This window comes from Lynx rufus, unplaced genomic scaffold (genome assembly GCF_022079265.1).
Source record: "Lynx rufus isolate CCGP_SWC_20201006 ecotype Redwood Valley unplaced genomic scaffold, mLynRuf1.p SCAF_5, whole genome shotgun sequence".
Lineage (NCBI taxonomy): Eukaryota > Metazoa > Chordata > Mammalia > Carnivora > Felidae > Lynx > Lynx rufus.
Genome location: NW_025814867.1, coordinates 85,623,099 through 85,650,597, shown reverse-complemented (window position 1 = coordinate 85,650,597; position 27,499 = coordinate 85,623,099). Strand labels below are relative to the sequence as shown.

Genomic DNA, 27,499 nt, shown 5'->3' with positions numbered 1-27,499 from the left:
ACAGAAAATGAAGCAGGTTCCAGGTTCCCAGCTGTCAGCACAGAGCCCTATGCGAGGGTGGAGGATCCAACCCAGGAATCCTGGCACCGGACCCACTAGGCCACCCAGGCGTCCCCTCCCCTCCCTTCCCCCTTTTTTTAAATTTAAGTAGGCTTCATGCCCAGTGTGGAGCCTGACTTGGGGCTTGAAGTCATGACTCAGATCAAGACCTGAACTGAGGTCAAGAGTTGGACGCCTAACCAACTGTGCTACCCAGGCGCCCCTGCATCTTTAACATGAAATGGATGAAAAGGAAATGTTTCACAGAGCTGCACCTGTAAAGGTCAAATTCTAAAGGGGAGAGCGGGCAGTTCGCAGTTAGTCTGGTGACAGGGGGCCTGTGTTTACCTTGAGTCACCCAGCAAGTTATTTCTATACCTTGGGGCCTTGGTTTTCATTATTTTAAGTTAAGAATCATAGTATTATGTTACTTCTAAGACTTACTTCCCACCCTAACCCACTTTTAATATTTCTTAATTTAGGATATATTCTACAACTGACAACCCCAAATGCTTGCTTTGCCACAGGGCAGAAAAAAATTTTTGACAGTGTTATCACTAACTGGGTGTACATAAATTTAGCTGTCTACAGAAGGAAAATGTTAATTTTTGATAATTAGCTTAGTAATTTTCATTGATGGTGCCATGCAGCTAAATTTTAATTTGAATCCCAAAGTGTCACTTAGGCCTCTTCCAAAAGGTTACATTGCACTGAAGCAATGTAAGTTATTATACATACAGATTAGTTGCCATGCATCAGGAATACAGTTAAATGTAGAAATGGCCACCTCTCTTTCTAAATTTGACCCAGAAATTACAAATCTAGAAGAGGTTGGTTTGACCAACTGAAGTGTCTGAGGACACTGAACATTTAACTGTCATTAGTTTCCAGTTATCAAAAGAAGCTGTGTAGATTCCAGGGATTTGCAATTCAATTTAAAAAAGAGACCAAGTTACCATATGATTTCACTCATGTGGAGTTTAAGAAACAAAACAAACAAGCAAAGGGAAAAAAATAAGAGAGACAAATTAAGAAACAGATTCTGAATTATACAGAACTGATCATGGTGGGGGGGGGTGGGTGAAATAGATGGGATTAAGGAATGCACTTGTCCTGATGACCACAGGGTGATGTATAGAAGTTTTGAATTACTGTATTGAATACCTGAAACTAATATAACACTGTATGTTAACTAACTAGAATTAACATAAAAAAATAAAGTAAAAAAGAAACCACGTTTATAACCAAAGAAGAAACATACACAGTGCTTGTATATTATTTCTAAAGGTGCCAAGGAGATCAAGATACAACCAAGGGTTATGTAAAACATCATGCCATCACGCTACACTTAGCCAGATGGTCAAAATGGTTATATAAGACTTCAGGCAGTGGAAGTGAGAAGGCTTACATTTAAACTTTGACTAAGGCACTGAAGAAGAAAGTGGTACAATTATGATAATAGCCAACATTTACTGAATGGTTACTATGTGGCACTGTATTTTGTCTTTAGAGTTCTTATTTCAGCTTCAGGGCAACTCTATCAGATCAGTGGTGTTACCTTCATTTGGCAGTATAAGAAGGACAGGAGATAAATCCAGGAAGTTTGCCTCCAGACTCTCACTCACAGCCACTATGCTGTTACAACATTTATGTTGCATTAAAAAAAAATTTTTTTTAATGTTTATTCATTTTTTTTGAGGGAGGGGGCAGAGAGATAAGGGGACAGAATCCCAAGCAGGCTCTGCGCTGTCAGCACAGAGCACAAGGTGGAGCTGGAACCCAGGAACCCCGAAATCATGACCTGAGCCCAAGTTGGACACTCAACCCACTGAACCACCCAGGTGTCTCTTTTTGTTGCATTTTCATGGATACACTTATACTTTTTAGGTTGGGTTACATTTAAATATAATGTATCCTTTTTTTCCCCAGTCAATGGCATTTTAAAATCAGAAATACCTGCCTGGTTGGATCAGGCGATGCATATCTTGCACGGCTCCAAATCAATCGTGGATCGGTGGGCAGGTGTTGCAAGTTGGAGGAAGTGAGCCTGATTTTCAGAACCCTATCATCTTTGAACTGGTGAAAGCTACTGAGAGAAAAGTGTCAGTAAGGAGAAATGTGTTCAGCGGTTTTGAAAGCTTTCCTCCATACGAAACGACCTACTTCTACCTGTCGGAATCCTTCTGAACCTTTCGATGCTCACCCCAAATGCCAGCTCCTTCAGGAAGTAGTCTCTTAGTTATATGAGAAGATATACGTGGGAGATATTTCCAAGTTATTACAAGGTGGAGTTAGTTAGTGAAAGGCGGATTTTATCATTAAAGCTACCCTCGCTCCTCTCCTGACCTCAGTTTCTCTAAACGGAAAGAAAGTGGTGGCTTAGCCTATCTCTTCCTTCGGTAATTCTACTCCCAGCCTCTACAGATTTCTGCCAAAGCTGCCTTGAAAAGCAACTCTCCTTCCTCAGACCTGCAGGCGGCGGCTCCTCCGCGTTGGCAGATCAGCAGGGCGGGGCTGAGAAGCCTGAGAAGAGGCGGAGGCTCCGAGGGAAGCGCGGCGCGCAGCCACGTGACTTCCTTCCCAAGGAGCCTCAGCCGCTGGCCTCCCAGCAACCGGTGCGTCCCGCCTAACGACTCCTGCGCCTCCCGGTTGGCCCTCGGGGACGCTTGTGGCAAGGAGGTACCCACGGTCGCGCTGTTCATTGGCTCGAGCTGCCGTCGCTCAGGTGTGTTGCCGGAGCGCCCGCAGGCGGTGCTTCCGGAAGCCCCTCCCATTGGCCGCCGGCTTCGTGGCTGGCTGGCGGAGGCTGTCACTCCCGGGCGGTTTCCCTGTGGCCGCCGCTCAGCTGGGGGCGGGAGGAAGAGGGGCCGGACTGGGGCCTGACGAGCCGCCGCTGCCGCCACCGTCTTCGCGGCTGCTATGACCAGCGGGCGAGGCGCCCTTCGCAGCTCCGCGCAGCGCTAGTCGCGGCCGTGCGCCCGCCGTAGCTGTCTGTCCCCAGCGCAGCCGCTCCCGCGGCTCCCTCGGCTCTTCTCGCGCCGCCTGCGAGGCGAGGCGGAGGCAGGATGAAGATGACGGTGGATTTCGAAGAGTGTCTGAAGGACTCGCCCCGCTTCAGGTAACCGGCGAGGCCGCCCAGCGGCCGTCACCCCGGAGCTGCCTCCCCCGGGGGTGGGGGCGTGAAAGCAGGCCCGCTGAGCGCGCCGAGGGCCCTGCAGTCCGCGCCTTCCGACGAGGCCAGCGGCCGTTGTCGCAGCTCGGACCCGGCGAGGGCACTGCAGCCCCAACCGACCCTTGCTGAGGGCTGAGGCTGGGCCGGGAGGGGGACGTCGCCCCCTCGTCCCGCTTCCTCACCCTCTGCCCTGGGGAGGAGCGCCCCAGACGCCGGGAGCACCGTCCGCTTCGAGGAACCAGGGTGCAGCCGCGTCCCCGGAGACTCGTGCCCTTTGCGGGCGCGCGCTCTCGTCCCCTTCCTCTTGCTGCTCTTTTCCCCTTCCTTCCGCTCCTTCTTCGTTTCCACTCCCACCCCACCCCCTCTTTGAGGAGCTTGCAGGGCACCCTCTTGCAGTTCACTTAGTTCCTCTTTGCGCTTTTCCGCTCCCCCTTACCCCGGGGAGGAAGGAGTGGGGCGAACTGGGACTGCTGCTGCTTGCGTGTCCCCTGCCAGGGGGGCGCTCCGGGAGGCGCTGGCGGTGGATTTGCACCGGAGTTGGGGGCGGGAGGGCTTTGACCAACCCGCATTCTATGCACCCTGACGCGAGACGGTCTGCTTTTCTTTCCACTTGAGCTCTCCCCGCTGTCGAGAGGTACTGGGCTGAGGGCTGAGGACTAAGAGAAACAGTGCATTTCTGTTTTGAGAACGGAAGTAGGAGGGCCCTGAAGATTGCATGTGTGTTCCTCTTCCAGCAGCGTCCGTCCGGGAGGGCCCCGGATCACACTCGGATGCTCCCAGTGGATCTGTCACGTAAACCGACGTGGTGGCACTCCGATTCACATGGGCTGGCCTGCTTCCCATGTGAGAGGCGGCAGTCCCGAGGGCGTCCAAAGTACTTGTTCTTGACGTTCCGGGCATCCTAGGACACTCTTAATTGTTTTTGGAGAATAGTTTTGATAGATTGTATTTTATGGCCATTTATAAGGCTGTCCTTAGGCCTTAAAAAAAAAAAATGCGGCCATAGACTTGAGTTAGACACTGACATTTCTTGAAAGCGCTCCCTGAGCATTGGTGTGTGTGTGCCCGATGATCTCTAGGCCAAGCCTCATTGTAAATTCTTGTATCCTTCTCCTGGGAACTCACTGTTCGTTCTTATCACTGATTTCCCATTCTCTTTTCAGTGAACAGCAAAGAAAAAGAATTGTAAAACTAAGGAACTCCTACGTCTAAGAGAAAATTTAAGAACGTGTTTTTGTTTTGACTTTTGCTTTTTTTTTTGGCGGGGGAGGAGTGTTAATTTTATTTGGAGCTTAGGGCTAGGGCTGTTGCTTGTAAAAAGCTGCATCTGGTTTGATTGCTATTGTTGGTATTAATTTTTAAAAGTTTTATGCTCCGTGTGAATAAAGGTCCCGGAGGAGACACACATGGGTTGCTTAGGACAGCTCTGCAGGTTACAGTCCAGACTGTGGCGAATGAAGTAATTTTTGAAGTGTACCTCAGAATACTCTGCTTTTTGTGAATTTTATTTATATGACTCAGCCTTTTTTTTTTTTTAAGTTTATTTATTTTGAGAGAGAGCATGAGCACACAAGCGGGGGAGGGGAAGGGGGGGCAGGAGAGAGAATCCCAAGCAGGCTCCTTGCTGTTAGTGCAGGCCTCCAAGTGTGGCTGGATCCCTCCAACCACAAGATCATGAGCTGAGCAGAAATCAACAATTGGAAGCTTAGCAGACTGAGCCACCCAGGTGCCCCAACTTTTTTTTTTTTTTTTTTTTAAATGAAGTAACAGCGTTTTCCCTCTGGAGAATGTGGCTGTGTGCTCAATTTATTTCACATTTTAAGTTTGATGTTTTAAAAAAAGTTGAGAGAAGTGATATGGAAATACTTGTAGCCACTGGTTTTGTTCATAGACCATGTGATGTCTCTGTTTTTGAAATCAAAGAATATAAAATAAGAGGGAAAGATACTGATTAAGTTGTATGGAATATTATAGTGAATTTTGTTAAACTTGAATATAATGTCTGTTCAGTTTTAATTAAATATTAGAGATTTTTCAAGAGTTGCTTCCAGTATTCCACTTATTGTTGGCTGCAACTTGGGAAGAGAAATCAAGATCCAAAGAACTCTAATATCTGGTATACATTTTTGGAACTAGATTAGATTTGCAAAAGAGGGAAGTACGCTGAGAAGTAAAAGTCTCATCATTCACATTCCTAATATTTCCAGTCTTTCTATAACCCCATTAGTATGAAGTTTGTATAGCATTTGAAAAGAATATTTTAGAGTCTTTTACTCATATGCTTTATGTATAAGAGAAACTTGACTTTTAAGAGTATTGTGCATGTTGTGGATGATATATTGAATCTTTCATATTAGGTTTGTGAGGGCTGGGCTTCTTTTCTTTCATTTTTGTTTTCTCATAGTAAGGCAGCTACACTATTTATTCCTTGTAGTGTCCTGATCTGTTGTTGTTTTTTTTAAACTGATTCTTACTTTTATTTTCCTTCACAAGTGAATCTTAAAAAAATATACATTTTTTTTAATGTTTATTTTTGAGAGAGAGAGCAAGAGCATGAGCTGGGGTGGGGGGCAGAGGATCTGAAGCAGGCTCCGCCCTGACAGCAGAGAGCCTGATGTGGAGCTTGAACCCATGAACTGGGAGATCACAACTGAATCGAAGTCGGATTCTTTTTTTTTTTTTTTAATTTTTTTTAATGTTTATTTTTGAGACAGAGAGATAGAGCATGAATGGGGGAGGGGCAGAGAGAGAGGGAGACACAGAATCGGAAGCAGGCTCCAGGCTCTGAGCCATCAGCCCAGAGCCCGACGCGGGGCTCGAACTCACGGACCGTGAGATCGTGACCTGAGCTGAAGTCGGACGCTCAACCGACTGAGCCACCCAGGCGCCCCTCGAAGTCAGATTCTTAACTGACTGAGCCATCCAGGCCCACCTTCACAAACGAATCTTATGGCATTTAAGTCTGGTGTGGAGACATAACTACCTTGGATACTATAGAATTGATGCAGAAGGCAGATCTTGCTGAAGAAAAATTTCATCAGTGTTCAAGTGTAAACATTAATTTTTTTGCTAAGTTGATAAGGAAAATAGTGGGGGGACTGGTTGAAGTAGGGAGAGGATGTTACTATTGCAACGTTGTCTTTAGTAATTTGAATAGAGCCAAAGCCAGTGGTTACTTTTACATCCCAAAGCGCATTTTTTTGGTTTTGTTTTTAGATTGGAGGGCACATTTCATTGTGTAATTTTGTGTAAATAAAAATTCCCTTTTTAGTTTTTTAAAAACCAGTCTAAAGGTCAAAATCTTGTTCATCTAAAACTCTACAAGAAAGTACACGTTTTAAGTGTACTTTTTTTTTTTAAGTGGGAATTTTCCATTTTGACCAACATATCTTGAAGAAGTTTGAATTTGTTTGGACCCTAAGTTTTTGTGTAGTTGCCCTTTAAAATTTTATAAAATTTTAATAAAAATTGTGCTTTTCCTTTACTTAAACATATTATGGTTCATGCAGGAAGTGAATATTTTGTTTGAAACAAAAAGTTGAATGAATTTGTGCTCTCTGAATTCTGAAGTATTTTTGTTCTAACCAGTGTTCAAATGTAAAAATATTGGCATTAGCAAGTCTTTAAAACTTTAGTCTTTACCTGATACATTTATGTTTTATCCTAGCCGGTGTTTATTGTGCACCATTCTGAAGATTTTCCATTTGTAGTTTCTATTTCAGATATGATCCTTGTTGGAAGAACTTAGGAAAACCATCTTAAAAAAGATGTTTTGTGGAGAAAGGTTTTAATGGGTGAAAGACATCGACATAAGATGTAATTATATATGTATTAGTTATGTTTTGCTCTTAAACTAGTACCAGTCCTGGCTGCATTGTCACTTTACCTTCCATCTTTGAAACAGATCCACTCTTAACAACTGACACTTTACACACGGCAAATATAGTGGGCGAGGGATGAGGGGAAATGTGTTTTCTTTCAGACACAATAGAATGGAATTAATTATAAAGTAGTTTTATCATGAACCAAAATACAGGAATCCTGCTGTTCCCCATTGCAGCTTGTAATTCTTCCTTTGATGTAATACCAACTTAAGTTGAACTAAGGAAGAACAAGCTTCTATAATGTGCCAGATTTCATGCTTTTATAGCTATTCTCTCACTGAATGTTAAAAGATATTGTGAGGTAGGAATTATCCTCATTTTTAAAATAAAAAAATCCCAAACTCAATCTTTTGAGAAGTTAAATTCACTTTTTAAAAAAATGTTTATTTATTTTGAAAGAGAGAAAGCTCATGCATGCAGGTGTGAGTGGGGGAGGGTTCTGAAGAGAGGGAGAGAGAATTGCAAGCAGGCTCCACATTCTCATGACCTGAGCTGAGATCGAGAGTTGGACACCTAAACTCCTGAGCCACCCAGGTGCCCGTAAATTCACTTTCTTAAAGGTAGATTTTCAAATGGTGGACCTGGAAGTGAATTCACTCTTGTGCTCTCTCTCAAGTTACAGGCATTAATTAGCTGCATTAATTAAATTTGCATTAAGTATGTTTATGATGTTTGTTATATAGAAATTTAAAAACTGACTTTTGTGTATTGCCTAGAAAAGTCTCCCCTATCCCATTATTATTTATAGGATATTTTTCTATCATTTTATAGTAATTTTTAGTTTTATGTAATGCAACTGGATTTTAGTTTTGAGAGATCATCTACTTTTCTTTCCTTCCTAATGGAAGCCACTTGTCCTAACACCTTTTATTGAATAATTTTCTCCCTCTTGATTTAATATTACATACATACATACATACATATGTATTTTTCTGTATTCTACTCCTTTTCACTAACGTATTTATTCTTCAAATGTCAATATTTACAATACTTTATAGTCTGTTATGATATCTGGTGGGACAAGTTTACCATAATTTTTTTTTTCAGAAATTTACTGACTGCTCTTGAATATTTTGTCTTTGCAGTAGTTTCTTCAATTTCAGAAGAGGGTATGCCTTTTTAATGCATTTTGGCCTAATTTCTTTAAAACTTTTTCTTATATAAAATTTCAGTGATGATCCAACTATATCTGTTTACAAGAAACATACTTTAGTTTTTTCTTTAACAACCGTTTATTTTTATTTATTTATTTTTAAGTAATCACACCCAATGTGGGGCTCAAACTCATATAAGAAGCATACTTTAGAGGTGCCTGGGTGGCTCAGTTCGGTTAAGCCCCTGACTCATGATTCGATGATCTCATTGTTCGATGGTTTGAGCTCTGCCTTGGGCTCTGTGCTGACAGCTCAGAGCCTGCAGCCTGCTTTGGATTCTGTGGCTCTGTCTCTCTCTGCCCCTCCCCTGCTCATGCTTTGTCTCTCTCTGTCTCTCAAAAATATATGTTTAAAAAAGTTAAAACAAAAGCATACTTTAGATTCAAAGGTGCAAAAAGATTGGAAGTAAAGGGACAAAAAAGATAACTCATTCAAACAATACTCAAAAGACAGCTGGAATGACTATACTAATGTCAGCTAAAATATATCTTAAGACAAAAATTACTAAAGATAAAGGACCTTTTATAATAATAAAATAGTTGATCCATCAGGAAGACATAACACCTACAAACATGCATTTAGCAGAGCACCAAAATACATAAAGCAAAAATTGACAGAATTGAAGGAACAAATAGAGAGTTGGAGACATAAATATATATTTTTTTAATGTTTTTTATTTTTGAGAGAGAGAGGGAGACAGAATCGCAAGCAGGCTCTATGCTGCCAGTGCAGAGCCCGATGTGGGACTTGAATGCACGAATTGTGAAATTATGACCTAAGCCAAGATCAAGGTTGGACACTTAATGGACTGAGCCACCCAGGCACCTCTAAATACTTTCAATAATGGGTAGAACAACTAAGCAGAAGATCAACAAGGAAATAGAAGATGTGAACAACAGTATAAACAAACAAGATAATAATAGATATATAATAAATGGCTATATAATAGGTATAATTATGATAGATGTAATTAATAGATATTTATAGAACATGTCATGCAACAAAAGCAGAATTCCCATTCTTCTCAAGTACACGTGAAACATTTTCCAGCATAGGCTATATGTTAGACTATTAAACAAGCTTCAGTAAATTTGAAAGTTTTGAAACCATACAAAATATGTTCTTTGACCACAATGAAATGAAATTAGAAATCAGTAACAGAAGAAAATCTGAAAAATTCACAAATATGTGGAAATTAAGTAACATCCTCCAAAATAACCAATGGATTTGAGAAGAATCATAAAGGAAATTAGGAAATACTTTAGACAAATGAAAATAAAACCACATACCAAAGCTTATGGGATGCAGCTAAAGCAGTGCCTAGAGGGACATTTATACCTGTAAATACCTGTGATCAAACCATCCATCTCGAGCAAACTGATTTCAAAGCAGATGGAGGAAATAAAGAAGACTAGAGCAGAAATAAATGAAAGTTGAGACTCAAAGAACAATAGAAAAAGTCATGAAACCAAAAAGTTAGTTTTTCAAAAAGATCAGTAAAATTGACAAGTCTTTAGTTAGACTGACCAAGAAAAAAGAAGACTCAAACTGCTAGATTCAGGAACGAAAGGGAGGCTATTGCTTTGTCCTACAGAAACAGAAAGGGTTATAAGAGAACACTGTAAATAATTCTAACAAGTTAACAAGTTAAGCTAGATGAAATGGATATATTCCTAGAAAGATGCAATCTACTGAAACCAACTCAAAAAGAAATAGAAAATCTAAATAGAGTTAGAGAGAGAGAGAGAGAGAGAGAGATTGAATTATTAATCAAAAAGCTTCCCCAAAGGAAAAGCCCAGGCCAAGATGGCCTTACCAAAGAATTCTTCCAAGTGTTTAAAGGTGACTAACAATACTCTTTTACAAACTTTTTAAATGAAATAGAAGAGGAGGTGTCACTCAGACCAAGTAATTCTGTGAGGCTAGTATTACCCTGCTACCAAAGCCAAAGATACCACAAGAAAACAACAGACTGATATCCCTTATAAATAGTTATAAAAGTCCTTAATAAAATATTGGCAAACCCAATATAGCAATATATAAAAAGGATTGTATATCATGACCAAGTAAGATTTATCCAGGAATGCAAAAATCAGTGAATGTAATATACCACATTAGTAGAATAAAGAGCAAAAACTATGTATTTTTTTTTTTTTTATTTGAGCGAGAGAGAGTGAGAGTGAGTGAGGGAGAGAGGCAGAGGGGGAGAGGGAGAGAGAATCCAGGCTCCACATTCACCATGGAGCCTGATATGGGGCTTGAACCCACGAACCTGGGATCTTGACATGAGCTGAAATGGAGTCGACTGCTCACTCAACTGAGCCACCCAGGCACCTCTGTAATCATTTTAATGGGTACAGAAAAAGCATTTGGCAATCCCACATACTTTCCTGGTGAAAATACTTTCATGGTGAAAATAATAAAGCATGAATAGAGTACTTCCTTAACTTGGTAAAGGATATCTATGAAACATTCCTGGCTAACATCATACTTAAGGGTGAAAGACTAAAAGTTTTCCCTTACGGCCATGAACAAAAGTCTGTCCACTTCTGTTCCACAATGTAGTGGGGGCTATAACCAGAGTATTTGGTGGGAAAGAAAAATAAAAGGCATCTATATAAATAAAGAAATAGTGGGACACCTGGGTGGCTCAGTCAGTTAAGCATCCAACTCTTGATTCAGCTCAGGTTGTGATCTCACAATCTTGGGATCGAGCCCTGTCTTGGGCCCTGTGCTGGGCATGGAGCCTGCTTAAAATTCTCTTTCCCTCTCCTGCTGCCCCTACCCTGCTCACACATGCTCTCTCTTAAAAAAAAAAAGGTAGTATAATTGTCTTTACTCTTAGATTATATATCTTGTATATAGAAAATCTTAAGGAATCTACCAAAATCAGTTGAAACTAGTAAGTTCATCAAGGCTGCAGGATGTAAGGTCAGTGTACAAAAGTCATTTGTATTTCTGTGTACTAGCAAAGAAAATCATTCCATTGACAGTGGCATCAAAAAAGGATAAAATGCATGAACATAAATTTAACCAACGAAGTATAAGACTAAACACTGAAAACCATATATCACTGAAAGAACTTAAAGACCTAAAAAATGGAAAGATATTCCATGTTCATGGATCAGAAGGCTTAATATTATTAAGATTACAATATCCCAAATTGATCTACAGACTAAACACAACCTCTATCAAAATTTTAGCTAATTTCTGTGAAGATTGGTAAGCTGATCCTAAAATTCATATGGAAATGCAAGTGACCCAGAATAGACAAAACAATCTTGAAAAAGAAGAACAAAATTGGAGGGTTCACTTCCCAGTTTAAAAACATTACAAAGCTAGGGCACCTGGGTGGCTCAGTCAGTTATGTGTCTGACTTTGGCTCAGGTCATGATCTGGTGGTGTGTGAGTTTGAGACCCGTGTTGGGCTCTGTGCTAACAGCTCGGAGGTGGAGCCTGTTTCAGATTCTGTGTCTCCCTCTCTCTCTGTCCCTTCCTGGCTCATACTCTGTCTGTCTCTCTCATAAATAAATAAATAAATAAATAAATAAATAAATAAATAAATTAAAATAAAATAAAATAAAATAAAATAAAATAAAATAAATAATAAATAAATAAATAAATAAATAAATAAATAAATGAAAAAGAAACACTACAAAGCTATTGTAATCAAGACAGTGTGGTATTAGCATTAAAGCAAGATATATATAGATCAATGGAATAGAATTGAGAGTCCAGAGACCCTTACATTTATGGTAAACCAGGTTTTGACAAGGGCTCCAGTATAACCAGTGAAGAAAGAATAACTTTTTAAACAAATGGTGCTGGAACAACTGGATACCTACATATAAAAGAATGAATTTAGACCCCTGTATTGCATCATATGCAAAATTAGGTCAAAATGGATCACAGACCTAAATATAAGAGCTAAAACTATAAAATTCTTAGAAAACATGGAAGTAAATGTTTGTGGCCTTGAATTAAGCAAAGGTTTTTTAGATATGATGCCTAAAGTACAAGCAACTAAAGAAAAAATTGACAGATTTGATTTCATCAACATTTAAAACTTTCGTGCTTCAAAGGACACATCAAGAATGTGAAAAGACAGGGGCGCCTGGGTGGCGCAGTCGGTTGAGCGTCCGACTTCAGCCAGGTCACGATCTTGCGGTCCGGGAGTTCGAGCCCCACGTCAGGCTCTGGGCTGATGGCTCAGAGCCTGGAGCCTGTTTCCGATTCTGTCTCCCTCTCTCTCTGCCCCTCCCCCGTTCATGCTCTGTCTCTCTCTGTCCCAAAAATAAATAAACATTGAAAAAAAAATTAAAAAAAAAAAAAAAAAAAGAATGTGAAAAGACAACCTTCAACCTTTAGAGTGGTAGGAAATATTTGCAAATCATGTAAGGGATTTGTATCCAAAGAATATAAAGAACTCTACAACTCAATAATAAGAGCAAATAACCTAATTAAAAATGGGCAAAAGATTTGGATAAACATAAGATATACATATGGTCGGTAAGCACATGAAAGCTGCTCATGATCATTGTTCAGCATATATTCAGTAACTATTTTGGGATTCTGTATTGTGAGTCTTCTGGCTTCAAATTGGCTTTACCAGTGCACTTTGAAGACTTAGACTCTGGTCTAAGTGAGTTACTGTTCTTTTTATCTGCCTTTCAGTTGCCAGAATTGTGTTGCTACTGTTGTTATTGCTCCTCTTTTTTGTCTTTGTGGATTAGCGCTTAAAAAAATTTTTTTTCCTGTCATTTTAATTGGACTTTGGAGAAAATGGAGGTAAATGGGTGTATCTAACCTGCAGTATTTAACTGGAAGTTTCTGTGCCGTTGATAGGGCAAAGCATAATTTGTACTGAGAACACTTATTTAGGGTATTGAATATGGATCAAGTATATAAACTCTAAAAGCAGATGATCTGTTTGACTTCTTTTTCACTTATTGGTAGTGAGAGACCTTTGGGTAGGTTTCTTAATTTTTCTCAGCCTCCATGAATAAGAATAATACTGTATTTCATAGAAGTAGATAGGGAGGAACCCACTTAATAATGGTAATTCCCTTTCCTCTTTTGTATCCTTGAAAGGAAGTTTAATGATTTAGTTAAAGATGCTGGCTTTCCTATGTGGAAATAAACTACCAGTTGGGAGTGTCTAGAATGCATGAAGAATTAGACATGTTACTTGTATGTATGAAAATCATCTGTGGGGCGCCTGGGTGGCGCAGTCGGTTGAGCGTCCGACTTCAGCCAGGTCACGATCTCGCAGTCCGTGAGTTCGAGCCCCGCGTCAGGCTCTGGGCTGATGGCTGGGAACCTGGAGCCTGTTTCCGATTCTGTGTCTCCCTCTCTCTCTGCCCCTCCCCCGTTCATGCTCTGGTCTCTCTCTGTCCCAAAAATGAATAAACGTTGAAAAAAAAATTAAAAAAATTAAAAAAAAGAAAATCATCTGTGTTGTGGATAATGAAAGACTATAAATAGATGTGCAAACTTCACTTAACTTTTAAAAGGAGACCAGTAAAGGTCTTAAAAAAGAGCCATTTATAGATTTTATGTTTGTAGTATTTCAGAAGGTAGAGTGAGCAAAAGGAGGGAAAAAAAACAAAATGGAAGACACAATGCCTTAAAGATTTACAACTGAAATGCTGTCAGAGCAAAGGATAAGTAAACTGAGAAGTCATGGAAGAAAACTACTGTGAGGAAATGTATGTTTATTTGAGATTACCAGAAGTCTATTTCCTTTGAATTATATCTCTGGAAGGATCTGGAAGTTAGATGAGAAGCAATGTGAGTTAAATGACTATATCACTATTCCTATTCCAGAGATGAAGAATTCTCACAGAAAGAGTTGACTAGATTATAATCCTGTAGTAATTTGTATTTTGAATAAGGGGTGCCTGACTGGTTCAGTCAGTGGAGGATGCGACTCTGATCTCAGGGTTGTAAGTTCAAATCCCACATTGGGTAGAGAGATTACTTAAAAAAAAAAAAAGTCAGGATTCTTTAATGAAATATAGTTAGTTTTCCCTTTACATTTTTTATATTTTCTGTGATGCCCCAGACATACTCAAATTTAAATATAAAAATTTTCACTGATAAAAAAATGCAGTGCAGTACACGGTAAAACAGTTCAATTGAAAGGCGGTAAGTAGAGAGGGTACTCAGACAATTAGTATACAGGATTTAACTTTATGTATTTTAGAGTCCCTTTTAGACAAGATGTGTGCAAAGTGTGTATACTAATGCAAAATTAAAATCAATGGAGCTAACCATTTAATTTTCGTAGTTCTAGCCAGAATTGTGTTCATTTTTAAATAAACAAAACTTCCTGTTGATCTTTTTTTTTTTTAATGGTTAACTTGTTGCTTTATGGTTTTACTTTGATTCCCAGTTTTCTGCTTGTTGGGAATCCACCTCTTTGGATTTTTGAGTCAATGTATTACACTAATAATAATAAAGAGACTAGGTTTTATTGGTTATTTTCAGGTAATAGTTTTGTACGGATAAACCAACATACTTCCTAGAACATATATCATTTAATTTGAAGGCATCCTTTGGTATTTCTTTTAGGATTTATCTGCTGGCTAAGAGTTATCTCAGTTTTTGTCTGAAAGTGACTTTGTTTTTCTTTGATGTTGGAAGGCTATTTCCCAAAGCATGGAATAGTAAGTTGGCTTTTTTTTTTTTTTTTTGGAACAATGTCATTTCATTGTCTTTTGTTTGCTTTTTCTGCCTTTATTATTTATGTTACAAGTTTTATTAGTCTTTTTGTTGCTCTTTTGAGGATAATGTATCTTTTTTTCCTCTGCTGTTTTTAAGATTCTTTTTCTTTGACTGGTTTCAGCAATTTTACTATCATGAATGTAGGTGTAGTTTCTGTTTTATTCATCCTGTTTGAGGCTTGTAGTTTCTTCATTCAGTATACGGTGGGGTTTGCAGGGTATGTCTTTCATCAGTTTGTAAAATTCCTGGCTATTACCTCTTTAAATATTTCCTGCTTCTGCTTTACTTTTTTCTCTCCTTCTGACACTCAGTTACATATATGTTAGAGTCTTTTGTTGTGTCCTTCATGTCTCTCATATTATTTTCTGAAAGGATACACTTCACAGAAAAGTAGAATATTGTCTATTGATCTATATTCCTGTTTTTTAAGCTCATCTTCTACTGTGTATAATCTGCTGTTAAACCTATTTGTATAGCTCTTCAATTGTGTTTTCCACTTGTAGAAATTTCATTTGGTTTTGTTTTTTATAGATTCTTCTTTGGTGAAAATTGCCACCTTTTCATCTGTTTCTTGAATATTTTTCTCAGGCTTTATGAATATATTATTGCTACTTTTAGTATCTTATGAAACCAATATTTAGTTCATCTGTGTGTCTATTTCTATTTGTTTTTTATTCTTTCTTTCTTCTTTACTTTTGTTTTAGTGGGCCAGCAATTTGATTTAATGCTGTACATTCTATATAAAAAATTGTAAATGCTCTGGGTGATGTTATCATTCTCTATAGAGCATTCACTCTTTCCTTTGTAGGTAGATAGAGTAGCAGATGATCATCTTAGTTCAATGATGGAATAAGCGTTATTAGTTTCCTATTGCTGCTCTCACAAATTATCCTAAATGTAGTGGCCTAAAACAACAGAAATTCATTATCTTAACGTTCCTTTCAATACAGGTCTCACTTGGCAAAAGTCAAGGTGTTGGCAGGATTGCATTCCTTTCTAGAAGGTCTAGAAGAGAATTTTTTTTTTTTTTTTTTTTTTTTTACCTTTCCTAGTATCAACAGGCTGTCCACATTGCTTGGCTCATGACACCCTTCTATTTTGAGAGCCAGTAATTACTGGGGCACTCTCTGTTCTGCCTCCCTCTTTCACTTTATAAAGACCCTTGTGGTAATAATGTTGGGCCTGCTTTGATAATTCCAGGATAATCTCTCCATCCCAAATTACATGATTGTCAATGCTTTTTAAAAAAATTTTTTTTAATTTTATTTATTTTTTAGATTTGCATCCAAGGTAGTTAGCATATAGTGCAACAATGATTTCAGGAGTAGATTCCTTAATGCTCCTTACCGATTTGGCCCATCCTTCTCCCATAATCCCTCCAGTAACCCTTTGTTCTCCATATTTAAGAGTCTCTTATGTTTTGTCCCCCTCCCTGTTTTTTTATTATTTTTGATTCCCTTCCCTTATGTTCATCTGTTTTGTGTCTTAAAGTCCTCATATGAATGAAGTCATGTGATATTTGTCTTTCTCTAATTTTCACCTAGCATAATACCCTCCCAGTTCCATCCATGTAGTTGCGAATGGCAAGATTTCATTCTTCTTTTTGATTGCCGAGTAATACTCCATTTGTGTGTGTGTGTGTGTGTGTGTGTGTTTATACACACACACCATATCTTCTTCATCCATAGGTGATTATCAATGTTAATTCTATGTGCCACTTTACTTCATCTTTACAGCTTTATTTATTTTCATCTTTATTTATAGGTTTAGGGGATTAGGATGTTGATATCCTTAGCGGACCATTATTCCATCTACCATAATTCCTCCCTCTGGCTCTCAAAGATTCACCTCTCACCTACATGCAAGATATATATATATATATATATATATATATATATATATATATATATATATATATTTTAAAGTTTTTTTTTTTTTACATTTATTTATTTTTGAGGGACAGAGTGAGACAAAGTGAGAGTGGGGGAGGGGCAGAGAGAGAGGGAGACACAGGATTGGAAGCAGGCTCCAGGCTCTGAGCTGTCAGCACAGAGCCCGATGTGGGGCTCGAACCCACAGACCGTGAGATCATGACCTGAGCCGAAGTCGGATGCTCAACCGACTGAGCCACCCAGGCACCCCTACATGCAAAATATATTCACCCCATCCTAACGTCCCCAAAAGTCTCAACTCTTGCAGTTTGTATTACCTTATAATCATATTGCAAATTTTTGGCAGTTTTGGTATTTTTTTTTTTTATTTAGTGCTATGTTGTAAATTTTCAATATTGCTAGAAAGATTTTATGATTAAAATATGGTTGTATCATATGTTTTATCAAGATGTTATAGCGTAACACTTATTGCTTATATCTGTTTTGGATATGTTGTTCCCCCACTTTTCTGGAGTATAGATAATATGGTAGCTAATAATCTCATGTTACTTACTTTTTTGAAGAGTGTAGGCAAATTGTCTTGTAGAATATCCCACATTCTGAATTTTCTGATTGTTTACTCTGGATAGATTCAGTTTGAACATTTTTGACAAGAATATTCATAGGTGGTGATGTAGTGTTTTCATCAGGAAGCCAATGAAGTTTGGTTGTTTTCTACAATAAGAAGACATATGGGTCAATAATTTGGGTCACTGGTGCTAGGGTGGGGGCCAGAGGGCGGGAGAGGACTGTAGATCAGACGCCTTGAGGTGGGAAGGAACTTGATTTTCAAGGAGCAAAAAGAAGGCTAGTATGGGTTGGAGCAGAGTGAGCAAGGGGAAGAGTGGTAGGAGATAAGTTCAGAGAGATAGCAGGGATCAGATCATGTTAGGCCTTATAATTCATCCATAGAAAGAAGTTTGGATTTTATGAATAGTGGGATAGGAAGCCATTAGAAATCTCTTAGCAGTGGTGAGCAATTATAAGGCTTATATTTTAAAAATATTTTGACTACTGTTTGGGAAGTGAGTTGTAAAGAGGCAGAAGTGACTATAGAGAGACCAGTTAGGGAAGTCATTGCAGGAAACTAGTTATTAGGCTAGGCCAGGCAAGAGATAATTTGGTAGAGAGTGGAGATAATTTTTGTGGTAGAATCAATAAGAATTGCTGTTGAATTTTTTGTAGGAAATTAGAGGAATAAACGTGACGTTTTTGGCTTTAGCAACTGTGTGAGTAGGGGTATTGCTTACTGATAAGGGGAAGGCAAGGGAAGAACAGGTTTTGGGTAAAAAATCAAGAATTTAATTTTTGTACTTGTTGAGTTTGAGATAAACACCCAGCTGGAGCTAGTAAGCAGAATTGGCACTTCTGTGCAGCCTTTTGTAATTTTACTTTGCAAACTGATATGGTCACATCTCACACTCCTTTTTAGATTATACATAAACTCTCTGGTAATAGAGGCTTCTGGTGTCTTTGTATCCTTTAACTCGGCACACTTCCTTGAACACAAGTGTTAGGCTACAGACTTTTTGTTTAAATTTATTTATTGTGAGAGAGTGTGTGCACATGAACAGGGAAGGGGCAGAGAGAGGAGAGAGAGAATCCCCACTAGGCTCCACAGTCAGCACAGAGCCCAATGGGGGACCCGATCCCATGAACCATGAGATCATGACCTGAGCTGAAATCAAGAGTCCAGCGCTTAACCAACTGAGCCACCAAGGAGCCCCTAGGCTACAGACATTTACTGCCAAAATTACTTTCATAAAATAGTCTTATATTCTTCATTTTCACATAACATACTCTAATTTTTATTTTAGAACTTTTTTGTTACTGTACTATTGATGAATTGCAAAACTGTAAGTAATATATGAATTGTTTAAATTTTCTTTTCCAATGTAGTAATTAAGTCAAACCAAACTCTTTAGGTCCTCTAAAGGACCTAAAGATTGTCAGGTTGTCATAGTTTTTAAGGGACTCTGACTAGTCTCTTTCTAGGTTGCCAACATATTTATATGTGGGGGTTTCTAAGGAGATACTATAATTTAGCAAACTGAACTATTTAGAGAATTAAGTCTTGTTGCACATGTATAGAAAATTTAATAAATGTGTCATATCCTGTCACCTTGATAAACTCTTAATTTTTCAGTTGAATGTCTACTTATAAAATCCAAGTCTTTTTGAAACTGTTGTCCCTGGATCACATGAATCAGAATGAGATATTTGAAAAAAAAAAAATGTAACTAAAGCTCCTTAGTAACTATAATTGTTAAGATGTTATAACAGTTGAGAAATCACTGGAATAAGTGTGTTTTTCTAAGGTAACTTTTAAAGTACATACTTATTTGGAGATATATGAGCCTTTTTTTTCTTAAAGTTTGTTTAAGAAACAACTTAAGTTGGGGGGAGGGACAGAGAGAGAGAATCCCAAGCAGATTCCTTGTTGTCAGTGCAGAACCCGAAATGGGGCTTGATCTCATGAACCATGAGATCATGACCTGAGCGGAAATCAAGAGTCTGACGCTTAACCAATACAACCACCCAGGTGCCCCTGGAGATATATGATTTAAAAATTTTTGTGAGTGGTTACTTTAAAATCGTGTTCTAGTTTATCTATTGCTATGTAATAAACCAACCTAAAATTTAGTTACTTAAGCCAACCATTTAGGAAAAAAAACAACCATTTTATTTTGCTCATGGTGTATAGGTCAGGTGTTTGGAATGGTTTTGGCTGGATGGTTCATCTGTGATCCATGTTCTGATAGCTGGGTGGCTGGGGCTGTAAGACCCACTTTCATATCTGCTGCCCTGGTTCTTCTTGGTCTTTCTGCTTTCTCTTCACATGGCATTTCATCCTTCAGAGCTTTCCCTTGTGCTCAGGCTTCTCACAGCATGTTTAGTGTTAGGGTAATTGCACTTACATGGCAGCTCATTTTTGTTTGTTTGTTTATTTATTTCTTTTAGTAATTTCTGCACCCAATGTGGGGCTCCAACTCATGGCCCTGAGATCAAGAGTTGCACGCTCTTCCTACTGAGCCAACTAGGCACCCTTTGGCAGCTCACTTTTAAGAGACAGGAAGTTGAAGCTACCAGGCCAATGAAAGGCTAAGTTTGGAAAACACACATTATTTCTACTATATTCTTTTAGAGCAGTCACAGGGGCCACCCAGATTTAAGGGAGTAGGGAAATAGACTCCATATCTTGCTGGAGGAATGACAAGATCATGTTGTAGATGCCCATGTGTCGCCATCTTTGGAAAATACCGTCTGCTGAACATTGTGTCCAGAAATATCTAAGAAATCATTAAGATGCAATAAGATTGCATATTTAAAGCTACAGCAAGCAGGCTTTATCTGCCACACTGGCAATTTTAAGAGTTCCCATTGCTGGGGAAAGTTTAGGGAAATAGTCCTCATACTGTTGGAAAGCGTGTAGTTTGGTAGAGCTTTTTCTTTTTGATTTTTTAAAGTTTTATTTATTTAAATAATCTCTATACCCAACATGAGGCTTGAACTAATGATCCCGAGATCAAGGGTCACACGCTTTTCTGACTGAGCCAGCTAGGTATCCCCAGGTGGAGCTTTTCAAAGGACAAACTAGTAAAATATCTCAGAACTTAAAAATACATACTTTGCTTCAACGTTTTTATATCAAGGAAATTCTTCTAAGGAATGAAAGAAAAATGTCAAAGTTATATGAACAAGGATATTTATTTGATTATATATAGAAAAAATTGTGCAAGTAGAAGTTCACTAAGAGCACTGTTTAAATGTAATGATAGCTAACAAAGTACTCTTATATGTACTAGGGCCATCTGAAGTACTTTAATGTTTATTTTTTTTAATTCTTTTTTTTTTTTAAGTTTTTTGAAATGTTTATTTTTGAGAGGGGGAAAGGGGCAGAGAGAGAGGGAGACACAGAATCTGAAGCAGGCTCTAGGCTCTGAGTGGTCAGTACAGAGCCCGACGCGGGGCTTGAACTCACAAACTGTGAGATCATGACCTGAAGTCGGATGCTCAACCGACTGAGCCACCCAGGTGCCCCTAATGTTTATTTATTTTGAGAGAGAGAGAGAGACAGTGCGAGCAGGGGAGGGAGGGGCAGAGAGAGAGGGAGACATAGAATCTGAAGCAGGCTTCAGGCTCTGAGCTGACAGCACAGAGCCCAATGTGGGGCTGGAACTCACAAACCATGAAATCATGACCTGAGCTGAAGTCGGACACTTAACTGGCTGAGCCACCCAGGCACCCCTCATCTGAAGTACTTTATATGACCTGTGCAGTGATGGAGGATCCCACTCTTAGAAGGGCCCTGTGGTTTAATACTCTTACTATTTTGAAATTCTTAATTTTTATTTTTTTAATTTATATATATATATATATATATATATATATATATACACTTTTTAGAGAGAGAAACTTTTTTTTTAAAGTTTATTTATTTATTTTGAGAGAGAGTGAGGGAGGGAGGGAGGGGCAGAGAGAGAAGGAGAGAGAATCCCAAGCAGTCCCTTTGCTGTTAGCACAGTGCCCCATGTGGGACTTGAACCCACAAACTGTGAGATCATGACCTGAGCCCAAGTCAGATGCTTAATTGACTGAACCATCCAGGTGCCCTAGTTTTTGCATTTTTAAAGTTGAAAAAAAAGCAAAAGATAATTTCATGACACAGAAAATTAGACAGAAATTTCAGTGTCTATAATTAATGTTTTATTGGAACACAGCCATGCTTATTTCTTTACATGTATATTTTTTAATGTTTATTTATTTTTGAGAGAGAGAGAGAGAGCGGGCACGTGCGTGAGCGAGTGAGCGGGGGAGGGGCAGGGAGGGAGGGAGACACAGAATTTGAAGCAGGCTCCAGGCTCTGAGCTGTCAGCACTGAATCCAATGTGGGGCTTGAACCCACAGACCGTGAGATCATGACTGAGCCAAAGTCAGACACTTAACCACCTGAGCCACCCAGGTGCCCCTTGGCTTTTTTTTTTTTTTTTAAGTTTTATTTATAATGATCAGTGCTATTGGTAAAGAAAAAAACCCCAAACATATTAGTGAAAAATTGAGGCATTATATTCTTCCCCTTTACCCTGTGCCCCCACAGCTTTCTTTTTAATTTCCTTTCTTTGTTTGTTTTTAGCAAATATTATTTTTGTTAAGTTTTAATTCCAGTATAGTTAACATACATATTAGTTTTAGGTATACAATGTAGTGATTCAGCGATTCTATATATTACTCAGTACTCATTAAGTGTTCTCTTTAATCCCCATCACCTATTTCATCCATTCCCTCCCCCCCCACCCCACCCCATAATTCCCCTCTAGTCACCATCAGTTTGTTGTCTGTGTAGTTAAGAGACTGTTTTTTGGTTTGTCTGTTTTTTCCCCCTTTTTTCATTTGTTTTGTTTCTTAAATTCCAAATATGAGTGAAATAATATGTTATTTGTCTTTCTTTGGCTAACTTATTATATTTAGCATTATACCCTCTAGATCCATCCATGTTGTTGCAAATGGCAAGATTTCACTCTTTTTTATGCCTGAATGATATTCCATTGTATATATGCACCACATCTTCTTCAGTAGACACTTGGGCTGCTTTCATAATTTGGCTATTGTAAATAATGCTGCAGTAAACATAGGGGTGCATGTATCTTTTCGAATTAGTGTTTTTATATTCTTTGGGTAGTGGAATTACTGGGTCATATGGTAGTTCTATTTTTAATTTTTTAAAACTTTATTTATTCTCAGACAGTGAGGGCATGCAAGCTGGGGAGGGGCAGAAAGAGAGAATTCCAAGCAAGCTCTGCACTGAAAGCACAGAGCCTGATGTGGGACTTGAACTCACAAAGTATGAGATCATGACCTGAGCTAAAGTTGGACACTTAACTGACTGAGCCTACCCAGGTGCCACATTTTTAATTTTTTGTAGAATCTCCATATTATTTTCCAGAATGGTTGTACCAGTTTGTATTCCCACCAACAGTGCATAAAGGTTCCTTATTCTCTACATCCTCACCAACACTTGTTTTTTCTTGTGTTTTTGATTTTAGCCCTTCTGACAGGTGTGAGGTGATATCTCATTGTGGTTTTGATTTGCATTTCTCTGATGATAAGTGATGTTGAACGTCTTTTCATATGTTTGTTGGCTATCTGTATGTCTTCTTTGGAGAAATGTCTGCTCATGTCTTCTATCCATTTTTAATTGGGTTATTTCGGTTCTTTGATGTTGAGTTGTAGAAGTTCTTTATATATTTTGGATACTAACCCTTTATCAGCTTTATCAATTGCAGGTATCTTCTCCCATTCAGTAGGTTGTTTTAGTTTTGTTGGCTGTTTTCCTTTGCTACACAAGCTTTTGATGTTGATATAATCCCAATAGTTTATTTTTGGTTGTGTTTCCCTTGCTTCAGGACACATGTCTAGAAAAGTATTGCTATGGCTGATGTCAAAGAAATTACTGCCGCTGCTCTTGCTGTTCTCCTCTAGGATTTTTATGGTTTCAGGTCTCACATTTAGGTCCTTAATCCATTTTGAGTTTGTTTTTGTGTATGGTGTAAGGAAGTGGTCTAATTTCATTCTTTTGCATGTAGTTGTCCAGTTTTCCCAACATCATTTGTTGAGGAGACTTTTTTCCCATTGTATCTTCTTGGCTTGTTTGTCAAAGATTAATTGACCATATGATTGTGGGTTACTTCTGGGCTTTCTGTTGTGTTCCATTGATCTTTATGTCTGTTTTTGTGCCAGTACCATACTGTTTTCATTACTACAGCTTTGTAGTATAACTTGAAATTTGGGACTGTGAAACCTCCAGTTTTGTTTTTCTTTTTCAAGATTGCTTTGGCTATTTGAGATCTTTCGTGGTTCCAATGAATTTTAGGATTGTTCTAGTTATGTGAAAAATGCTGTTGGTGTCTTGATAGGAATTACATGAAATCTATATTGATTTGGGTAGTATGGATAGTTTAACAATATTTCTTGTTAATATTTAGGCACATTTGCTTGCTCTGTCTTACACACACACATACATGTATATACACATAGCACATACATAAAAAAAAAATGATTTGAAAGCTCAGTATGCATCTCCTAAAAATAAGGACATTCTCCCTCATAACTACATTTATAACACTAATAATAGTAATTATATCTTCAGATTTTCCCAACTGTGCAAATAATGCCTTGTATAAGTAAGTTTTTCCCACAGCATCTAATCAAGGTTTATGCAGTGGGTTGCTTTTTTATTATCTGAAGCTGAATGTATATTTTTGATTCTTTTTTTTTTTTTAAGTTTGTTTATTTATTTAGAGAGAGAGAAAGAGCGTGAGCAGAGAGGGGCCAGAGGGAGAGAGAGAATCTGAAGCAGGCTCCATGTCATCAGCGCAGAGTCCGACTCGGGGCTCGATATTACAAACTGTAAGATCGTGACTTGGGCCAAAATCAAGAGTCGGACACTTGACTGACCGAACCACCAAGGCTGCCCCATTTTTGATTCTTTTAATCCATTATCTCTCACTGGGATGAATTAGCTGTTAAAAAAATACTGGAGCTAGTATTATGGAGCTAGGAGAGGTCTCAGTCATGTCAGAGGCCTTGATTTGGATAAGGGCCAAATTATGCAAGATTTAATGTCATGTTAAAGATTTTGGTGAATCATCATTGAAACAGTGGGAAGCTCTTAAAACAGATGTGATGTGTTCAAATTTGGATAGTTCATATAACGTTAACTTTTGAGGCAAGATATTTTAGTATATCACAATTTGGTACAAAATGAGATAGCCTTGAGCAAAACTGTAAAAAATAAATTTTTGAGACAATCTGGGAAAATCAAACATGAAAAAAGTATGACATATTTGATGGAATTATTCTTATATATGATAATGATAAAGAGATTCCATTAAAAATTCTTATTGAAGATCAATAAAATACAACATCTGAGATTTGCTTTAAAGTATATCAACAGGAAACAGTTAGGACTATATGAAATAAGAATGGCCATGTTTCAGTTGTTGAAACTAGATAGTTCATGGGTATGTAGGAGTGCATCATATACTTTGCTCTATTTTTATGTGTGTTTTGTGTCATAAGAGATTAAAAAGCCATAACCATTGACACTCATTTTTTTACTTGAAAAATGAACTAGAAGGGTTAATTTACATATGAAAATTGTCTGGTATTCAAAACTTCTATTACTTTCCAGAGGAATTCTTTACATATAGTGTCGAGATATATATCAAAAAAACTTATTTCTAAATATTTGATTAGAAAAAAATTCTTAGCGAATATGTTTCTGAATCTCTTGAGAAGAACCCAGTATTTTAGAATATTAAGAAATGGTCTTGTTCTTACAGTATTTATTTAAAAACTGCAATCTTTTAATTATGGAAGAAAGCTAGCTATGACAATAGAAAAATTCTGTACAAATTACAAAACTTTTAATTCAAACAAACCACCACTCAGAGTTGTAGAACGCTGTTGTGGAGATTTCTTGCTTATCAATCAGCTATTGTGTAAATTATGTGTAATCTTCCCTATGAATACAGCATTAATGCATTACTAGTACTGCTTTACTATGATTCCAAGAAATATAAACAATGGCATCTCTTTTGATTTGAATCCAGCAGCTGCATTCTGGCCACAGGTGCTGGTAGTGGTCATTGAAGTAAAAATATGACAATGTTAGAAGGTAGCATTTGATTCTAAGAAAGGAAGTTAACAGATGACTTAGTGTCAAGGCCTTTGTCCTCTATATTAAGAATGTTTTCTTTTTCTTTTAAATGTTTCATTGATTATTTGAAAAGCCATCCATGTGGTCAAATAAGCAATTTTTAGCAGAGGTGTACATCAGAATGATCTGGGGAGCTTTTTCCATAATACCTTTGTTTGGACTCTGATCCAGACCTACTGAATCATAACTTTTGGGGCAGAGATACTTTAAAAGCCTTTTTAGATGGCTGTGATCTGAACCTTTACTCAAGGACTATTGCTCTAGCAGTGTCAGAATTCTTTTTTTAATATATATAAGTAGATAGTAATAAAGCACAGTGATTTTCAGTCTTTGTTTTAAAATTTATTTTTAGTTTTATTTTTTTAAGATTTTATTTTTAAGTAATCTCTACACCCAACATGGGGCTTGAATTTACAACTCTGAGATGAAGAGTTGCATGTCCAATTGACTAAGCCAGGCAGGCAGGTGCCCCTCTCCTTGGTTTTTTAAACCTAATGCTTTTAGGTAAGGCTGTTTTCCACTGGCTGTCTATAACTCCATTCCTTATTCTGTCTCTCTAGAACAAGTAAATCATTTACATTTGTAGTGCATAGCTATTAAGGTGTTTTTACCAGGCAAGTGATGTGATAACCTTTGTATCTCACTTATTAGTAACAAAATTATTGTCATACCTTAGATCCATCTCAGTAACCCCCATTGTCATTATAGGACTTTGCTAGATAACCTGTTCCTGCCCCACCAAATGCTACATTTTATTGTTATTGTAGTGTATTGACAATAGTCTTCCTAAGATACTTATTTCATCACTTTTACTTTTATACACAAAAATTCTGTCTTTACATTGCCTTTGAGGTACGCTTTGCTAAGGTCTTCTGATTTACTTCCTCTTGTGTCTTCTAATATTTTTTGTGTCGCCTAAACAATGCCATAGTTACCACTTGAACCTTTTACATGCAATGCTCTTTTCTTTCTTCTGTCTTAAAGTTAGGAAGCTTTATTTTTTTTGTACGAGTTTTGGTTTTTTGTACAGTTTATATTAATTGGAAAAATAATACAATACAAACATTTAAAATAAATTCACACTGCTAACAACTTAGTGTTTATGCTTTCAGACATTTTGTTTTGTTTATGCTAACATATATGTTTTTCTTGCATGAATGAGATCAGATTATACTAAGTCTGCTACACCTTGCCTTTTGTCACTTAATGATATTCATATTTCTTTTTCAGTACACAGAGATCTGCCTTACTCTTTAAATGGCTGCATACTCCTTAAATGGCAGTGTATTAATTATTGAATAATACTCTGAATAACCAGTTGCTTGATGGTTTTTTCACTTTTAGGTTTTTTTTTTTATTTTTTTAATTATTTTTTTAATTTTTTTTTTTTAATGTTTATTTTTGAGACAGGGAGAGACAGAGCATGAACAGGGGAGGGTCAGAGAGAGGGAGACACAGAATCTGAAGCAGGCTCCAGGCTCCGAGCTGTCAGCACAGAGCCCGACGTGGGGCTAGAACTCACGGACTACAAGATCATGACCTGAGCCGAAGTCGGCTGCTTAACCGACTGAGCCATCCAGGCGCCCCTTAGTTTTTTTTTTTTTTTAAGAGCTTCCCTTTTTAAAAAAAATTTTTAATCTTTATTTATTTTTGAAAGAGAAAGAGCACAAGCAGGGGAGAGGCAGAGAGAGAGAGGGAGACCCAGAATCCAAAGCAGGCTCCAGGCTCCTAGCTGTTAACACAGAGCCCAATGTAGGGATCCACCCCCAAGAACTGCAAGATCATGACCTGAGCTGAAGTTGGATGCTTAACCGACTGAGCAACCCAGGTGCTCCAAAGAGCTTCCCTTTGTACTTCTGGTATATTTGCTTTGT

The 27,499-nt window shown here is 38.2% G+C and overlaps 1 protein-coding gene across 1 annotated transcript in view; it reads left to right on the top strand.

The window, feature by feature from the left end:
* The first annotated feature begins 2,940 nt into the window (after positions 1–2,940).
* ACAP2 (ArfGAP with coiled-coil, ankyrin repeat and PH domains 2) overlaps positions 2,941–27,499 on the top strand; it is a 155,202-nt gene continuing 130,643 nt past the window's right edge. The window contains exon 1 of the mRNA XM_047099315.1: positions 2,941–3,157. Within this exon, the coding sequence (XP_046955271.1) occupies positions 3,105–3,157 (53 nt within the window). The 5' untranslated portion in view covers positions 2,941–3,104. The remainder of the gene's footprint in view (positions 3,158–27,499) is intronic.